The sequence below is a fragment of the Lucilia cuprina genome, chromosome 2 (assembly GCF_022045245.1).
Source record: "Lucilia cuprina isolate Lc7/37 chromosome 2, ASM2204524v1, whole genome shotgun sequence".
Classification (NCBI taxonomy): Eukaryota; Metazoa; Arthropoda; class Insecta; order Diptera; family Calliphoridae; genus Lucilia; species Lucilia cuprina.
In genome coordinates this window covers 55,150,736-55,169,634 of record NC_060950.1, presented here as the reverse complement: position 1 = coordinate 55,169,634, position 18,899 = coordinate 55,150,736, and the positions used below count along the sequence as shown (strand labels likewise).

Genomic DNA, 18,899 nt, shown 5'->3' with positions numbered 1-18,899 from the left:
TCAGTATTGGAAAAATAATATAAATTTCCATCCCACAATGGATTAATAATGAAAATTAATATCACAATTATTTATATGAATATGTATGTATATATGAATGTATTAAAAAAAGAAATTAATAAACACAAATCTAGTAAATTCGAGTAAAATATAAAGAAAAATTGGTTTTGCATAATACGACATTGACAATGGGTTTTAGTTGTCAGCAAATTCCCAACCCATCCATACTTATTTAATTAGAGTACGAGAAAAAAAATGATTATTAATTAATTGTGAAAGTAAAATTTTATGCATGAATTTCAAAAAACGACATACAGTAATAGTAGAAAAATAGCAGTGATTTAAAGTGAAGTGTTGAAAAAAAATCAAAAAAATAACAAAAAATTAAAAAAAAAAAATTGACGAAATGGGCAATGTTCAGACCAGACATATGGATGCCAAGGGCATGGCTCATCGTCGCGGTAGTATTTATTGGAATTTTCGTTATTCAACAATGCGTCGAAAAGATGCCAACACTATGATGGTGTTCAATTCGAAAATTTCGATTAAAGAATGGCTGGAATTTTTGGATTTGCAACAATATGAATGTAGGTGATTATAAAGTTTAATATAATAATAACAATGGATATTTTATAAAATTTTATATTAAAACGATAAATGATAGAGTGAAGAAACAAAGAGACCGCTGAATCCGAATCTAGCCTCATAAATCCTCCATTACAAAATATTTTTCAAGATATTGTTTCATAAACGTTTGATATCGTGCCACGGCACGATTAAGAAAGTCTTATCTGTCGACTTAGAAAAAAGGTTTAACATCTCAAAAGATATATATCGTCTTACCTTGAGATGTCTTAGGTAAAGTTAGTTTGATGCCACTATCGGGCCTGTTGTGAGCTCCTTTTTATGAAAAAAATTGTACGCTGAATTGTTATTTTTCAGAAACTCAGATTTCTGTGCGTAATTCCTAAGAATTTTTCAATCAGTGTTAGTGGGGAATAATAACAAGAGTCAAGATACCTGACAGTAGAGTACCCCAGAATTACACTATCATCTGCGAATGCTCTACATTCGTTCGCACGTCCAATTTTGTAGAGATTACGTACCATCATACTATCCTTAGACTTACTCATTTTGAGCAGATTTCTTGTCTTGCCTCATCAGGGTCACCCCATAGGATCTTTGTCAATCGCGGAGCATTATGTTGTTGTTTTTTACTTATTTTCCTTTTTCCTAAATTTTATATTTTGTATGAAAACTGTTCGAAAAAGGGAAATTCTTTTAAACTGAAACCTTGCCTGATCTTTGAGATCCTGCCCTCAATGGGACTCATTCACTCATATCTGTAATTAAGCTTTATTTGTGTCGAATGATTTTGCGTTCATAAAGTTATCTCCAGCACACATCCGTTTAAAGTAATTACACTCGCCTTTTCGTTGCCGACTACTCCCGAGTACACGAGTATGATGTACACATATGATGTAAACCTTACCTCTGGAAGAATATTAAGTTAAAGCTTTTTTACAATCCATTACAGTCTTAGATTCAATACTATCATCTGATGTAGTCATTATGGTCTTCTGGCTGTCGGTAAATATATTAAGCCCTGTGGGCGTCATATTTATATATTTATTCCAATTTACAGATTCCGTTATTGCCGTATATTTCGGTTTCTGGATCTTCAATGTAGAACTCAAGGCCCACTTTGTTGCGCAATTTAATTGCTGCTGGTATTTGCTCTAATGTTCCACTTGACTAAGATATTGAATTTATCATCAGCATTTCAAAATTTCCGACATATTCTGTGTCTGGTATGCGATCAGGCACGTCGGATGTTTGTGTATAACCTTCAAATGTGTCCAGTATACACTGATGACATGATCTATAACCGCTTTTGGCGAGTTTGCCTAAATTTATGAGCAATTCGGCTCTATAATACTACAATTTCACTTCCTAATAAACTTCAAAAATAGAGCATAAAAATTGCGTCCTGGGAATGACTTTTAGATGTAGTGAATTTGGAATCAAATAAAAAAGACATCCCTTCTTTGATAAATCTGTGTTAATCACCACTTCTTCAGGTAATTTTCAGTACTTCCATGGAGTAAATTCTACTTCTTTTTCGCTTCTTTGACGTTCTTTATTTATGAAAAAAAGGCTTGACATAGGAGGTGTGACCTTTTTATTTGTTTCCAAATTCACTACATCTGAAGTCATTCTCAGGAAGTAATGTTTATGTTTTTTTAAGAAGTTATTAGAAAGTAAAATTCTAGTATAATAGAATACAACTAATTTGACTTCTTTAGACGTCAAAAACTCTCACTTCCGTAGTAGTTAAAAAAATTTACTTAGTGCTACTTTTGAAGTGGTAATAAATGTTATTCTTTTGGAAGTAATTCGTTTTATTTTTGCTGGGTTACATCTAATAAAAATACAGCCAATGAATTGTTTTAGAAAAACTTAAACAGCTTCTATATATTCACGAAGAAGCTGACTAAAGAAAAATAATATGACACATTATTAATAAGACGTTATTAAAGTACATCTATGTAATCAGAAAGAGAAGTAGTAGTCATTTAAAAACCTAACAATAGGGGAAAATAAGAATAAAAAATTTAGCATATAAATCATTTTAATTAAATATCTATTAGCCAATTTCAGTATGTACAATTGTGTTGAGGACATCTTGGACTTAGATGATGCTGACTTAAGACTAAAAGGCGTTAGAGATCCAGAACATCGTTCTAAAATGCTATCAAGTTTGGTGAGAGTACAAGCTAAACGTCGTATTTCCATGAATATAGATGATGGTATGTTTAAAACTATATTTTAACTTTATTAAAAACAAAATAATAATAATATTTAATTAAATAATTTTTTTATTCTTTATCATTTTAATTAACTGATGGTCCCCATTATGATTGACTTAATTAATATTAGTATCAAAACAAATATCACCAACACTGCAGAGACGAAAAAACTCATGCCCACCAATGTATTTGGCAGAGTGTACAAGTCTATTCGATACACAACAATCGTTGAAAAGAAATTCTTATCAGCGCGGTACTTTAACACCAAATGCCAAGAGTCCAGTGGATAAAAAACGTTTTACTTTCGATGAGACAGATACCATGTAAGTGTTTATATTTTCTTTTATTATTAAACAGTGTAACGCACACAACAATGGAGTCTATTAAACAGCTGTTTATAAATGTTTCAATTATGCTTTGTTACATTGTATTATTCAAATATTTCAAATAATTTTCATTAACCATCAACACTCATCACTTGAAATTTCAAAATAACGTTCACTACACATTTGACATTTCATTGAGTAGTTTGTATAGAATTTTTTAAAGAATTGTTTTTGTACCCCTACATTTGAAATGTTCTGACATTGAACACACCCCATTTCTTAAATTGTTGATGGTATCAATGCTAGCCTCTTCTCTTGATAACTGCCAGCAATAATAGGAATAATGAAATAAATAATAACAATAGATTTGCGCATGCGTGGGAAAAAATTGTTAAATAATAATTTACAACACAACTCTCATCGGTAATTTCTTTTCTCTTTCTCTTTAATTTGTATGAATTATTTAATGATTTTTTATCCGGCAAAAGTGCAATCATAACAGAGGGTTGCAAATATGACAACAAAAACACAAACACACACATACAGATCAATGAGAAAGTATGTGTACACGGAGAGAAATTTAAGGTGATATTTCACAAAATGTCCTTCGTATATTGAATTTTAAACAAACTTTCAGATTTAGCTATTTCTGAGCTGCAAACATTAATTTTTGATGCTACCTATGTAAACGCTTTAGATGGTCAGATTTTAATGATTTATACTATCGTAACGGTCGTGGTATCAACTGAAACAAAGTTCTGAAATGAAATTTACAACTTGTAAAATTCCCAAAAAGGACTAGACTTTTTCTATAAATATTCTTCATATCAAATCTTAAATCCATGAGAACTGAGTAACATCCCAAAGGCAACAGATTTAGTGAACACCCTGCAACAATTGAAACAACTCCGCAAGCGCGTTTTATAGAGAGTACTTTCCAAAGGACTAAGACTGGTCCAAAACTAATCCAAATATATGGAAAATAATACTCCATTTAAAATTGTGATATCCTAAGTGAGAATCATGTAATCCATCTATGCTTTACATCGGAGCATTCTCAAAAGTGCTCAATTGTTTAAATTTTGGGAGTACAAGATCTGCAAACATGGTCCCATGTAATGCAGGCTATAGACCATATTGTTAAAAAAATCCATGCCTGTATTACATAGGACTAGTAAACAGATCATGTACTTCAATAATGTTTGCAGTGTAGTAGTTTTTAGGTTACTTATATAAATCATGTACTCGAATAATATTTGCAGGATCAGGTAAAAAAATCGAATATTATACAAAATTTCTCGAAATATTAACGTCGGAGTTATGTTTTACACAAGTACAATCGCAGACCCTGTTCCATGATTAACATTGCCTTAAATAAAATTTTTGTTTGAGACCTTAAACATTACTAGTTGTATTTTCGAAAAATCAAACATCATTTATTATATAGAATGGGATAGGCTTTTATCATGGACCTTTCGGTATCTTGGACTAACAAAATAAGTTATAACTTAACAGGCCGTTTATCTTGAAAATAGGGACCTTCTAATCCTTTAAAACTTTTCCACTGTAAAGAATTTTTTTAGTCTTTACAGATATTATAGGGAATATAGAGTAATTAATGGATGACAAGTGAGTTTACTAATAAGGAGTCAAAGTAGTGTCCAGATAGACAAAGAATTTTATGGTTAGTATTCTAATCTGGTAGATAGGAGGTTTTGAGATCGATTTCCACCTTTGGCACTGGGTAAAGAGCGCATAATAGACCTAGAATATTTCTTAGGTTTTGATGTATATACATTCTCCTTTCAAACTAACTAACACAGTGAATGGGTAATTCAGCGAAAGAATTATTTTAATTAACCTATTAATACCAGTATTATTTACTGGACCCTATGGACAATCCGTTAAACGTACTCGAAAGGTTTGCAGTATTTATCGTATGATCCAAAAGCGAAACTGATATCGTATCGCTGACCTGGACTCAGAAAGTTTCAATAGACTCTTTGACGAAAGCTTTGGAGAAATTCTAATGATTTAGAAAGCGACGAAACTTATGCAGGATCATTAGGTGATGGAACTAAATCTAAGACCGTATTGGATTGTAAGAGAGCTTTAACTGAATACTCTCACAGAGGTAAGGTTTACATCATATGGGTACCAGCCCTCTCGCGATTAGTGGGCAACGAAAGGGCGAATGTAATAGCTTTAAAGGGAAGGGGAGCTCGAGGCAATAAGTAAAAGCTGAACTAAAAATATGGCTGAGAGAATACCATAAGGCCTTTTGGAATAATGCAACAGTGAGTAGAACCACCAAGATCCTATGGGGTGACCCTGATGAGAGCAAGACGAAAAATCTCCCCTCAAAATGAGCAAGTCTGAAGTTAGTAAGATGGTACGTATTCTAAGTGGACACAAAGGATTACGAGCACGAGCAAAATTGGACGTGCGGATTCGGACGATAATAGAGCATGTGTAGAGGACAGTGAAATCCAAGAGCACTTTGTTTGCCACTATTAGGCATTCATCAAAGTTAGATCCAAGTATCTGGAAGAGATGTTATTCCGAAAATAACATTCCAGACTAACACTGATTGGAAGATTCTTAGGAATTACGTTCAGGAAAATGAGTTTCTGAGTTCATTCAGTAATCTTTTTTTTTTCTCGTGATAGGAGCGCACTACAGGCCGATATCGGCCTAGGTGTATTTCTTCGAATTAACCTAACCTATACAGGATAATATAGATCTACGATTTGTTATGACTGTTTATGATGATAGATATTGTTTTTACTGGTCGGAGAATGTTATCTTAGTGTTAGTTTTTACGATAAAGCACGTTCAGAATTTTCATGTGGATAGAAGGGACAGATGGGGAATAGTCCTGGAATGATATAATGAATTGTAGGGCATCTAAAAACTGATGGCCAAAACTTCAAATGTGTAATCTAAGAATTCTGACAAGGACTTTAAATCGGTGATTCAGTACCTAATATGCTATTGTGCTAGACTACAGCACAAATAAGTTCACTACGAAGTATTGCAGGATTCATCTCATTCAATCTTCAAGGTTTTATCAAAGGATTTATCCATTTTGCCGATGGGGTGTTACAGTGAGAATACTAATTTCCTAGATTATTTCTTTGGGGATCTGCAACCCAATATTTTTGGAATCAGACAAAGTTCGTTGGCACTCATCTTTTCCCTTTTTCTTTAATATGTGAGAGACATACAAAAGATCCTAATAAAATTGTTGTAAAGCTCTTCCCTAAAAGAGATTTCTAGGTGATATATTAGTTAATTAGTTCACAATTTAGAATTGGATTGTGAATCGGGTTGTTCGGAGTAGGTAATCCAATTTTTAAGGAAAAATTTATATGAGTTACTAATCACCAATCTATTTATCTAATCTAGTGAAATCTTTTTAATAATCTAATAGGTTTCCTTTACCGAAATCTGCAGAAATTCTCCTGAATATATATTTAGGAAAATACTTTATATAATTATCCTTTTTGGAAACCAAGTTTTGACAGACTAAGATTAATCACTTAAAAAATTAACCACCCCTAAATTTTTGTCAGTGTAAAAATGCCACAAGGTTTAACGTGTATTTTAAGGGAGTAAATAAATACAATAACAAAAAAACACTCTCCCATATGCAAGACTCAAGAACCACAAAAAAAGAGACTGTTACATTTTTACTATGGCAAATCCTCGTATGGCATAGAAGAAATCAGATTGAAAATACACGTTGGAGAGTTAAAATCGCTGTGAAAAGGATAAAAACGAATGTGAAGTGTTAACGGTATTTGAAAGGCTCTTACTAATATATGTATAGACAAAGTATTAAGGAAAAAATTTTCTTGGGCTGGGCCGCAAGTGAAATTGAAAAGAAATAAATTATTTAATTATATTTCAAAAAAGTTATATAAAGATTTGAAAGAAAATTAGATTAAATAGGAATAAATAAAGAAATTTAAAAGAAAATTGTGAAAAATTAAAAAAATATCAACCTAAAAAGGATATATAAACTGCCATAAGGATATTAAAATGATAGTAAGTTTTATCAAATATTTTATAGAAAATTTTAAATTTTTTTTAAGGATATTTAGTCTAATTATTAAAATATCTGGATTATTGTTATATTAAAAAAAATGTTTTGAAACATGTTATATTTTATTTCATTACATCTTTAACTTTCTATATATAGACCTAGTATATTTTTTCGAAACTATATGTAAATGCCATAAAAAAAATTCTTAAATTATGAGGGTGTTATACAAACCAAAAGAAAAAGGAAAACTTTTTTTATGGTCTTTAGTTAAAAGTTAGGTTATGTTCTTATTTTATGATACTTTAGCAATATGAAAAAAGTGTTTATTATTTAATAAAATTGACCTAAATGTTTGGAGTTAGAGATAAGGGATTTTATATTGTTATTGTGGAAAACATCGTATAACACCGTCCGACAAAATGAGAAAAAATTCGTTAAACAAGAACCGGATGATATACATATACACCTGATGCTATAAATTTAAGTTTTGAGTAATAGATAATAGATTTACTTTAATATTTATAGAAAAATATATAAGCTGTGGAAGAGTATACTCAAAAAACCGTTTTTAACTATTTCTTCAATAACATTTTAACTGTGTAGACACTGAAGGCAAGTTCTTATTACCTTCACTTACAAATAACTGCTGCAATAAGTACTTACATATAGCTACTAAATACTAATTTGGTAAGAAAATACCAATCTGGATCTCTTCTTTGTTAGTTCGTTGTCTTACTAACTACACCACACCAAAATTCTAATCATAAGTATAATTTACGATCAGAAGACAAATGAATTTTAATACAGATACTCGTAGAATTCCCAAAAAGATCTAGACTTTTCCTATGAATATTGTTCATATCAAATCTTCAATCAATGGGAACTGAGTAACTTCCTAAAAGCATCAAATTTAGTGAATACTAGGGTACTCAATTATTAGGGTTTTTGTTTTATTCGGTTTATTCGACAAATAATTATTTGATGTTTTACGTTAGCCGGTTAATAATCGGATAACTAAAAATTTTTCGGTTATTCGAATAAAAGGAAACTAGATGTTATTATTGCTTTTAACAATAATTTTCTTCGTATACACCCCGTAACAATTTTGAAATATACCAATCGGCTCAGAATTATTTTCTGAGTCGATTTAGCTATGTCCGCCCGTCTGTCCGTCCATGTAAACCTTGTAATCAAACAACAGACCGCAATTTTGAAGATAATTGAATGAAATTTGGTACAAAGCCCCCATCAAAGTTTTAAATATCCACAGTTTTATTCAACAGTATATCTGAGGCAAGGTACAATTCCACTTAACTGCTTTGTTATGAAAACTAAATCACATTTTACACTTATACAGGTGTAGGGTATTATATGGTCGGCCTCGCTCGACTATAACTTCTTAATTGTTTATAATGCTAATATTGGTATCAAATGAAAGCTGGGAATCTGTACATTCTATCTATATTATTTACCGGTCTCACTTAGAGAAAAAATAAAAAAAGAAATTAAATTTAAAAAGGTTTCAAAAACTTTTAACTGCTTTTTTGTGCAAATTTTCTTTATTTCGAAGCAGAGGAACTCAGCTTCATTTGAAATTAATATTAATACCAACTTTTTGAATTCCATCTTTTGAAATTGGATGTCTTTTAAACTTTAAAGTCCTTTAATCGTTTAAATACTCTAGTGAATACCCTGCAACAATTGAGGCCAAATATGCAGAAAAATTATACTCCATTTAAAATTGTGATCTCCTAGTTGAGGATCATGTAATCCATCCATGCTTTACATCGGAGTAATCTTGAAACTGCTCAATTGTTTAAATTATGAGATGACATGATTCAAAATAAGCTTCCATGTAATGCAGGCTATATTATTATATTATTAAAAAATTGACAATAGTTTTATTTTCTGGAGCATCATTCTGAATTTTCAAAAGTGACAAATATTTTAAAATAACAATTACAACGATTACTTCATAATAAACTGTTTTTATACCCTACAGCACTTTAGTACGGAGAGTATATTGGGTTGATGCTGATGTTTGTAATCGATTTAGCTATGTCCGTCCGTCGCAATTTTGAAGATAATTAAATACAATTTGGCACATTATCTTATTTATATTGTCCCAGGGACGAATCCTGATAAAAATGGTTAAGATCGGTCTATTATTTCATCTAGCCCTCATACAACTATAAGCCCGAATAGGGCTTGTAAGCCTTGTTGTCAAACTACAGGTCGCAATTTTGAAGAGATATAATTCAATGAAATTTGGTTCATGTCCCAGGGACAAATTCTATTGAAAATGTTTACTATCGGTGCATTATTTCACCTAGCCCTAATAGAAGTGCATCCGTCGAATAGGGCTTTTAAGTTCATAATTATATACTCGTATCTCGAAAAAAAAGCTGCAAAACCAAGTTCCATACTAGCTTTAATGACCCTCATGAATTTTATAATTATAGGGTTTCCTTTGACCATAGCCCCTATAAAAATCCCCCTTCAAAATTTTACTTTAATGTTCAAATGTTGTATTCAACTATTAATGGCTTAAGTATATCTGAGGCAAGGTACATAACTAATCCTCAGGCAAATACAATAACAAAATTTACCCAGTGATTATTTGTGTTGTTGCTGTTTGTTTATTATTTCTGCCTCCGAATGTACGAAAATCTCAATTTCTTATATAACTTTCTGGGGTTGTGTGGGATTTTTGCTCATATATTTTGCAGATTTTAAATTGGAAACTTCTCAAAAGAATTTGTGACAGAATTGTTAAAGATTTGAATCCCGAAGATATCGGGGGTCTTCAGAAAATTTTTGCAACAAAAATACAGACAGTCACTTAGACAGACGGACGGACGGACATAGCTTTTAATAACTCGTAATATTTATGCTTTGTATAGACAGAAATATGTCCAGACAGACGGTCGTCTGCGGAGAGATTTCGTAAAAGTGGAGAAAGTTTTATACTTTTAAAATATTGGACTCTTACATAAAACTATTGTGTTATGCATTTTGCTGAAGTTTATATTGCGACGAAACGCTGTAACATTTTTTTGCCATTAGCAGACTTTTGTTGAAAATAAATCCAAATATCTTGGGAGTGGTAATATTCCGCATACAATATTCCTCACGAATATTGATTTGAAAATACCTAGAAATTTCGACCATAAAATTGAGTTTCTTTTCATAAGGAGGAGAGTACAACAAACCCGATACTGGCAGATTTATGCAGATTTACTAAAGTATATATCATCCTATCAACCTATTATAGCCCCTATAATGCATTTAAATATTGGTGATACTCATAACTTATTCGAATTAAACTAAGTTCTCGAATCGAGTTAATGTACAGCCAGATCCATCGATATAAGTATTTTAAGCCATAATAACCCTAATGGCTTTTTCTATGAATTGATTCTCCCATAATTGGCGAAAGTCATTATACAAAATGCACTTCTTAAAATGTCAGTAATTGGACCCTTTACCAGAAATATTCTATATTGATTAAAAATCTTTAGTATTGAAAATCAGAAATATCGGTTTACGGATTCACCTGATATGTTTTTCATCTGACTCTAGTCCTCTGCTTAGGTCTAGTATAGAATATTATTTTATTGGCTTCAAAAATGCAGTGATGATTTTCAATATAATTCGATACTTCTCATACCGAAAATAGCTGAGAGACCATTTTTACCATTTACAATATTCTTTCTGCTTTTAGCTATGAAGAACTAAAACCACGTGACAACAATAGCGATAATCCTTCAAACGATTCTGATACGAAAATCGAAGATATCACTATGGATAATGATTCTATGAATTCGGGTTCTTTCAACCAGCCCACATCGTTGATGGGTTCAATATTGCCGCCAACAAATGAACAACAGGAAGCTTTAGCTCTAAAGAAAGCCCTAGAATGGGAACTTAGTTTAGATTCAAGAGATTTACGTTCACATGCCTGGTATCATGGTCCTCTGCCACGACAACGTGCCGAAGAGATTGTTCAGAGAGAAGGAGATTTTCTAATCAGAGACTGTACATCTCAACCGCATAATTATGTTTTGACTTGTCGCAGCAATGGAGCTGTATTGCATTTTGTTATAAATAAGGTGAGACAATGTTAAATTTTGGATCTGGTAATAAATCATTTAATATATATATTTTATATATTTTTTACTTTCTATTAAGATTTTGGTGCAACCCGAAACTGTGTATGAACGCATACAATATCAGTTTGAGGAGGATGCATTTGATGCTATTCCCGATCTTATAACATTTTATGTGGGTTCTGGTAAGGTTTTTTACAAATTTTTCAAAATTTAAAATATAGTTTTCAACGACATTTTGTTTCTTAGGTAAACCCATTTCTTTGGCTTCTGGAGCTCTTATACAATATCCCTGTAATCGTAATTATCCACTGTCTTTCTATGGTCATAAGATCGTAGGAAATCAACTGCATAGCCAGATGTTGGCAGGTTTAAGAGGACCAAGTCCTCTTAATTCACCCTTGGCAGCAAATGCTGGATTTCGTTTTGGTGGTATGACCTGTTCCGGCATCGGTCAACAGCAACAAATGCATGGAATGCTGCAACATCAGCAGTCTTTGCCCACCTCCATAGGACAACCGATAATGCAACAACAAAGTCCCATGTCCTCACCACCACGAGGAAAACTTAATACAGCACCAAGATTACCTTCCAAGAAGCAACGTTCTCAAAGTTTAACACCAGCTCAGGCAATTGTCGTGTCTAACATGAAAAATGCCGAAGCTGGCAATAGTGCTGATGGGGTTATACAAAGTAGTACTGGCATGGATGCCATCGTTAGCAGTGGTTCTATGAATCAACTTAACCAAGCCAATGGTCAGGGTTATCGTCCTGATATCAGACGTTTTAGCCAATTCGAAAAGAGCAATAGCATTTGCGGTTCTCCCAATGAAACCCAATTACATTCTCATTTAGAAAATTTAAATATGCATGGTAAAATACCAACAAATGGCTTCCAGACTATAGCTCGTTGTACGGCCAACGATATGGTAGATAATCATATAAAATTCACCACTCATTCACTGCCACGACCAGCTACCAATAATTTTCGCAACAATCTTAATCGTACTTCAAGTCTAGCTAGAGATTTTAATGCTGATTCATCGGCTAGCATGTTTTCTAGTTTGGAAATAAGTAAAATTCCCGAATTACCCGAAAAACCACCAAGTCCACCACCCAAACCAAATCGTAATGCTGGCCAAACTGGCAGTTTGTCACGTCCCAACAAGGAACCATCGGGTTTGGAACAGCAATATCCTTTGCAGAGACAGGGTGGAATGGCCGGTATATATCAATTAAGTGGCTCGGATTCTGGTAATGGTTCGGGTGATTCAATGCCGGGAGATATGAATGAATTCATAATGCATCGTGGTGTGATTATAAAAAATCCTCGCTTTATGACCACATCCATGTCATCGGTTACGTTGAAAAGTTTGAGCGAATTTGATGTAGAGGCAGCAGAGGATCAACTATTTACTCTAGAAATACCTTCTTTTAAAGGGGTAAATATTTAGTCCATTCTAATTTAATATTTAGATTTATTAAACTTTCTTTTTTTTCTACTTCCAGACCTCCAAATTTGATGTGGAGAATTTCAGTACTCTGCTTTTGCCTTCATGCGAAAATAACCCTTTAGATGGTGATGCTTTGAATACTTTTAAAATCATGTTACTGGAAACTGGTCCCAAAATGTTGGCCGAACATATAACACGCATAGACATAGGTCTACTAATAGAAGAACCCAATTCGGAACCCGAATCAGAAAGCAATAATTATAATAATATTTTTGATTATTCCGGTCTCGAAATGTTGACTCTGCCACAGGGTAAAATATTTCGCAAAGATATAGTAGAGCGCACCCAATGCTTAAAATTAATGGTGGCCGTAACAATACTCACCTGTCAAACAGATTTAGATCGTGCCGAAATATTAAGTAAATGGATACAAGTAGCGGTAGAGACAAAGACTGCTTTGGGAAATCTATTTGGATTTTCCACCATAATGTTGGGTTTGTGTATGCCTCAAGTAAGTCGTAAAAGGTTTCTTCTGGTTCTCTTAATTTATTACAAAATTTACTTTTCTCCCTAGATTCAAAAACTTACTTCAGCTTGGCATTTGCTACGTCAAAAGTATACCGATGATGCTTTTATGTTCGAGGCCAAACTTAGACCCACCTTAACTAGTATGAATGAATGCTCTAATCCTCAAGCTCCCAACACTACAGTACCACATGTTTTGCTCTATGCTTTGCTTATGGATCGTCCCGTTTTTGATATTTTAAATTTTAACAGTACAACTGAGAAATCCTCCCTTTACAATATGTGCATTACATCGTGGGAAAGTAGAGCCGATGATTTTGGAATGTACATCAATTATGCCCATTTGGATTCATCTCGCAGTTTTCTTAATAATTTGGAAATGTATCGTAAAAATTCGAAAATTATTTTAGAGGAATCGATTTCGAGATTGGATGAGCTGTTAAGTGATGCATTTAGGTAAGTTAAAAGGATTTTGAATAGTTTATTTAAAATAATTAGGTATGGATAGTCAAGCGTTCCAAAATTTGAACTTAAAATAATATGAGCGATTTTTCCCTGTGGTCTCCAGCAAATCTGATGATATAGCTACATATAAATCAATTCGCGGGGAGAGTAAGTGGCCGTTAAAAGCCTGATGTAAAGTGAAGTCAATATTTTGGGATAAGTTCGGTGCTGTTGCCGAAACAACAGATACCCCACAGAGGAGTGATGATAACATTGAATTTTCCTTCCTTGTCCAGAGTATATGTTCATATCAGAACTACTACAGTGTGTCCCTGTGAGTAAGAACAATGTCTTCGGCTTATTGATGGATCGTACTTCAGCCCACCGGTTACGTCTCTAGGTGCTGTTGCCGAATCAACAGAAGCAATATAATGGTCTCCTAAATTAGACAAGATACAAAATCAGTAAAAAGCTTATCGTCGTTAACTTAAAAAATAAGAGGACAGATGTCTGGTACTTTTTTCAAATTTTAGGGAAAAAACGGGTGAAAACTGCATTTTGGTACTTTTTTTTGCACCCCAAGTATCTTTTAAACCAAAGAACATACAAAAAATATTTTATTTTCTTCATAACTTAACGAAAAACTAAAAAATCGTATTTAGTACTTTTTGGATATTCGAACGCTTAAGGGGTGAAAAATATACTTACTTTTGGTACTTTTTGCATAAAATGGGACTTTTTTTGTACTTTTTACAATTTTGTTGCGGATTTTTACGAAACCTTTGTCCATTAGATAGTCCCCCGGGGCATGTTCCCATGATGAGTGTCACATCATGAACCGATAGTTTCTGGTGGCATGATCTTGAATGAATTGAAAATAGGTCTTACTATTACACCACATAATCTGGTACTACGAGTGGCCACGGTGGTCTTTTTCATCCACGATGTGAGTAAAAAGTAAACAACTCACCACTGCCCTTTTGTGTTTTTTTCACGCAGGTTGCAATTTTTTTACATGGATATAAGTTAACGGACCTAGAAACATGAAATTAGGTATGTACGGCCCGGATTAAGTAAGGACCCATAAAAGGGGACATTTTGATAATTTTTCATTCCTCAAAAAGTACTTTTTGAAATTTGTATAATATTGAACCTAAAAACATGAAATTAAGCATGTATGGACCGGATTAAGTGATATCCGATAAAAGGGGTATTTTTGGTACTTCTCGGTTCTTCAAAAGGTACTTTTTGAAATTTTGAAACATGAAATTATACATGTATGGCCCGAATTAAGTGAGAACCTCAAATAAAGAACATATTGGTAATTTTCGTTCTTCAAAACGTACTTTTAGAAATTTCTATAATATTGAACCTAGATTCATTTAATTAAGTATGTAGAGCAGGGCTGCCAGATAAATTTGTAGAAATATCGGCAATTCTTTCCCAAAAAATCGGCATTTATCGGCACTTACGTTTTAAAAATCGGCAATAAAGTAACAATTGAAAGAAAAACTATTTTGTACCAAAGAAACATAACACAAATAATAAAAAATCACAATATAGTTTTTACATACATGCATAACTAAGGGAATTTTTATTCAGAATACGTCTAATAAAAGAACTCTTTGTAAGGGTACACCGAAACTTTGGTTTACTGGAATAAAATCTATTAGAATTTGTATCACTTTTGCAGAAAAATGTAAATGTTTAATTATTTGTGGATTATACTATATGGTTATGAGTGATGTAGTTATTTCATACATCACTTGACAGTGAGTGATCGTTATCAACAATATTAATTAATTTTTACAATAGGATTTGTAACCAATTGTCTAGAGCGTGTGTCTAATATGGAATTAGTTAATGGTTCTAATCATAGTCAATATTAGAAGTTTTTTGAAAAAAATATTGTTTTTTTCAATTTTTGTTAAAACCATTCCAAATTGCACGATCAAATAGAATAGACTAATAAACACAGAAAATTACTGCAAAGCCGATTTTAAATCCAGGAAAGTGGGATTATCACATTTGTTATTGGTTATCGTCGAACAAAAATTGGATAGGTAAAGATTTCGCTGAGTACATTTTTATAATGGGAAATTTTCTCCAGATTTTTTAACTTTTCCACAAAAATGTGTAAATTTATTTTCAAAGCATAAAAATTTCTTAAAAATTTTAAAATTTTAGCACCCTTAGATCAGACTTTTAGATCCTATTCAGGATTTTCATACATAAATTGTGTTTCCTTTTCATAATCGATCCAATTGACATTGGTGATGGATTGTGTTTTACCGTACTGTAAATTTTCCTTTCACAATTGTTTTAAAAGCTCCATGTAATTTTTGCTTATGTAAAGTTATAATAAATTCGTTAATTTGTTCGATTGAGTAAAAAATCGGCATTTTTGAAGCAAAAATCGGGAAATCGGCACTTTACTATTTTGAAGGTAAAATATCGGCAAAATGCCGATAAATCGGCAAATCTGGCAGGCCTGATGTAGAGCCCGGATTACGTGAGAACCCACAAAAGGTATTTTTTGAAATTTCCATAATTCTAAACCTAGAAACATGAAATTAAACATGTATGGCCCGGATTAAGTTAGAACACATAATAGGGGACTTTTTGGTACATTTTCGTTCTTCAAAAGGTACTTTTTGAAATTTCTATAATACAGAACATAAAAAAATAAAATTAAGCATGTATGGCCCGTATTAAGTAAGAACCCATAATAGGGGACTTTTTTGTACTTTTTCGTTCTTTAAAAGGTACTTTTAGAAATTTTATTAAGCATAAAATTAAGTATGTAGAGTCTGGATTAAATGAGAACCTATAAATGGGAACTTTTTGGTACTTTATTGTTCTTCAAAAGGTACATCTTGAAATTTCTTTAATACTGAGCCTAGAAACACGTAATTATGTATGTATGACCCGGATAAAGTGAGAACCCATAAAAGAAAAATTTTTCGTTCTTCAAAAGGTACTTTTTAAAATTTCTATAATATTAGACTCAGAAACATAGAATTAAGCATGTATGTCCCGGATTAAGTGATAGCCTATAGAAGGGGACTTTATTGTACTTTTTGGTACTTTTGGTACGTTCTTCAAAAGGTACTCTTTGAATTTTCTAAAATATAGATAGTACAACATTAAAAAATAGAGAGGTTAACCCAATTTTACTATAAAACGTCCCGCTTACAAGATAGCGTGTTATAAGCTAGTATATTTATGAAGATTGACCGCTTCGTAGTTAATTTCGAAACGTTGAAAGATTATGTGATTCTTTTAAAAGAACTTCTCATGTTCATATATACATATGTATAACAAAATCATTTTTTATTTTTTATTACAGAACTGAATTTCACATAAAATTTCTGTGGGGAAGTAAGGGTGCTACAGCCACTGCCGAGGATCGTCATTCGAAATTGGAAAAAGTTTTAGCATTAATGGCTGATCGATTTTGTAATCCCGATAATGGAACAACTACAACTGCCTAAATTAAACAAACTAAATACTAAAACTAATTTTGTAAATAAGTTAAATATAAAGTAAAGGTAAAAAAAACAAACTTAATTTTTATACGATATAATATAAAAAAAATTTCCAAAAATTAAGGGTCATGTGATAATTAATAAAAACTAATTTAAATTAAGATTTATAATAATGTCTGGACAACGGTGACTTAAAGCGATGTTTAACTTATCATATGAGCCCAGTTTTAAGGTAAAGGGATTTACATATGTAAAACGAGTGCTTGAGCTTGAAAACTCAGCAAATTATAAAAAATCAAAAAAACATTTCAAAATACTACAATAATACTAGTCATATGCACTGCAAAAATTATTATTTAAAAAATATTTATAAAAAATACCAAAGTTTTTGTTTTCTAGTTTAATTAAAAAAAATTCCAAAAAAAATTTAAATAATTTTAAATTTTATTATTTCAAATAATAACTACCTCAAAATAAATACCAACAACACAAATTGATTGATTTAAATACAAAATTCATAATAAGTCTGCTCTACACCCAAAGAAATATTGATAATGAAATCTCCATCAGCCATTTATAAAATAAAAGGAAAAGGAAATTGGAATAAAATCATATCGTTTTTATGATTTTATTTTAAAATTTTTAATATTTATTTAATTTAAGATCTCCATCTCCCCCTCTCCCCCTTTCCCCCTCTCCCTGTCTGTCTATCTTCGTTTGTGTTTCAATTGAAAATTGTACACATCAATTTGTTAAATATTTTTTAAAACTTTTTATTAATAATAAAAATAAATATTTGTAAATTATTTTTTTTAATTAATTAGATATTAATTCTTATGACCATAATTAGTTATATACATATTAATCATTAATAACTCGTTAATAAGTTGTATTTATTTTATAGTTATTTAATTTTATCGTTTTTTTATTTATTTTTAATAAGTTTTAATAACTTTTATATACATATATACTAAAACTTAAGCTAGCATAACAATTAACTAAAATTTCTATATATAAAACTAAAATTTATATATTTATACTTAACTAAATAATTAATAAAATACTTAACAATTATAAGATGATGAACAAACTTTAATTATATATGTAATATATAAAAAATATATATACCAAAACTTATAGAATGAAAGAATCTAGTGAATTATTGATTCTGATCGGCACTAATAACCAATAGGTACTAGAAGAAATTCACTTCGTCTACTATTGAAGTAGTTGTGCGTCCAATGTTCAGAAACTCAGTTTCCTAAACATGATTCCTAAGAACTTTCCCATCAGTTTTCATATGGTATAATATATGTTTTAATGTCCACTGCTCTACATTCGACTGAATCAGTAAGTAAAGTTTTATCTAAATATGCCCTTAATATAGTGTATCCACTCCACCATACTAATTTCAGATTTTCTCATTTTGAAAAGCTGTTTAGTCCGCAGTATTCTCGTTAGGGTCACTATATGAGATCTTTACGGTTCTAGCCACCATTTCATCACATCAAGAGGACATATTGTACTCTCTCAAACATTCAACTCAGGTTTTGAGTTTGTCAAGTTGACTACTTAAAGCCCGCGATCTTTTAGGGCAAGTTTTTCTGATAAAGATAATCTTCATTCTTTGGTTAAACCTGGTTTAATATATGTTTCGTGTTTTTTTAGTTATCAGTAAAGTAACTTATTATTTTA

General features: G+C 31.7%; 1 protein-coding gene across 4 annotated transcripts; it reads left to right on the top strand.

Annotated features, from left to right (window-relative positions):
• Positions 1-212: 212 nt before the first annotated feature.
• LOC111675030 (breast cancer anti-estrogen resistance protein 3 homolog) lies at positions 213-18,176 on the top strand. Of its 4 annotated transcripts, none has more exons than XM_023435724.2 (9): positions 213-587; positions 2,652-2,810; positions 2,941-3,133; positions 10,909-11,296; positions 11,376-11,478; positions 11,543-12,735; positions 12,803-13,258; positions 13,322-13,728; positions 17,066-18,176. In XM_023435724.2, the coding sequence occupies exons 1-9, from the start codon at positions 407-409 to the stop codon at positions 17,208-17,210; spliced, it is 3,225 nt and encodes a 1,074-aa protein (XP_023291492.2). In that variant the 5' UTR covers positions 213-406; the 3' UTR covers positions 17,211-18,176. The 4 variants fall into 4 exon arrangements, with proteins under 4 accessions (XP_023291492.2, XP_046803780.1, XP_046803788.1 ...); XM_046947832.1 differs by having other exon boundaries at positions 459-587; positions 2,662-2,810; XM_046947824.1 differs by lacking the exon at positions 2,652-2,810.
• Positions 18,177-18,899: the final 723 nt, after the last annotated feature.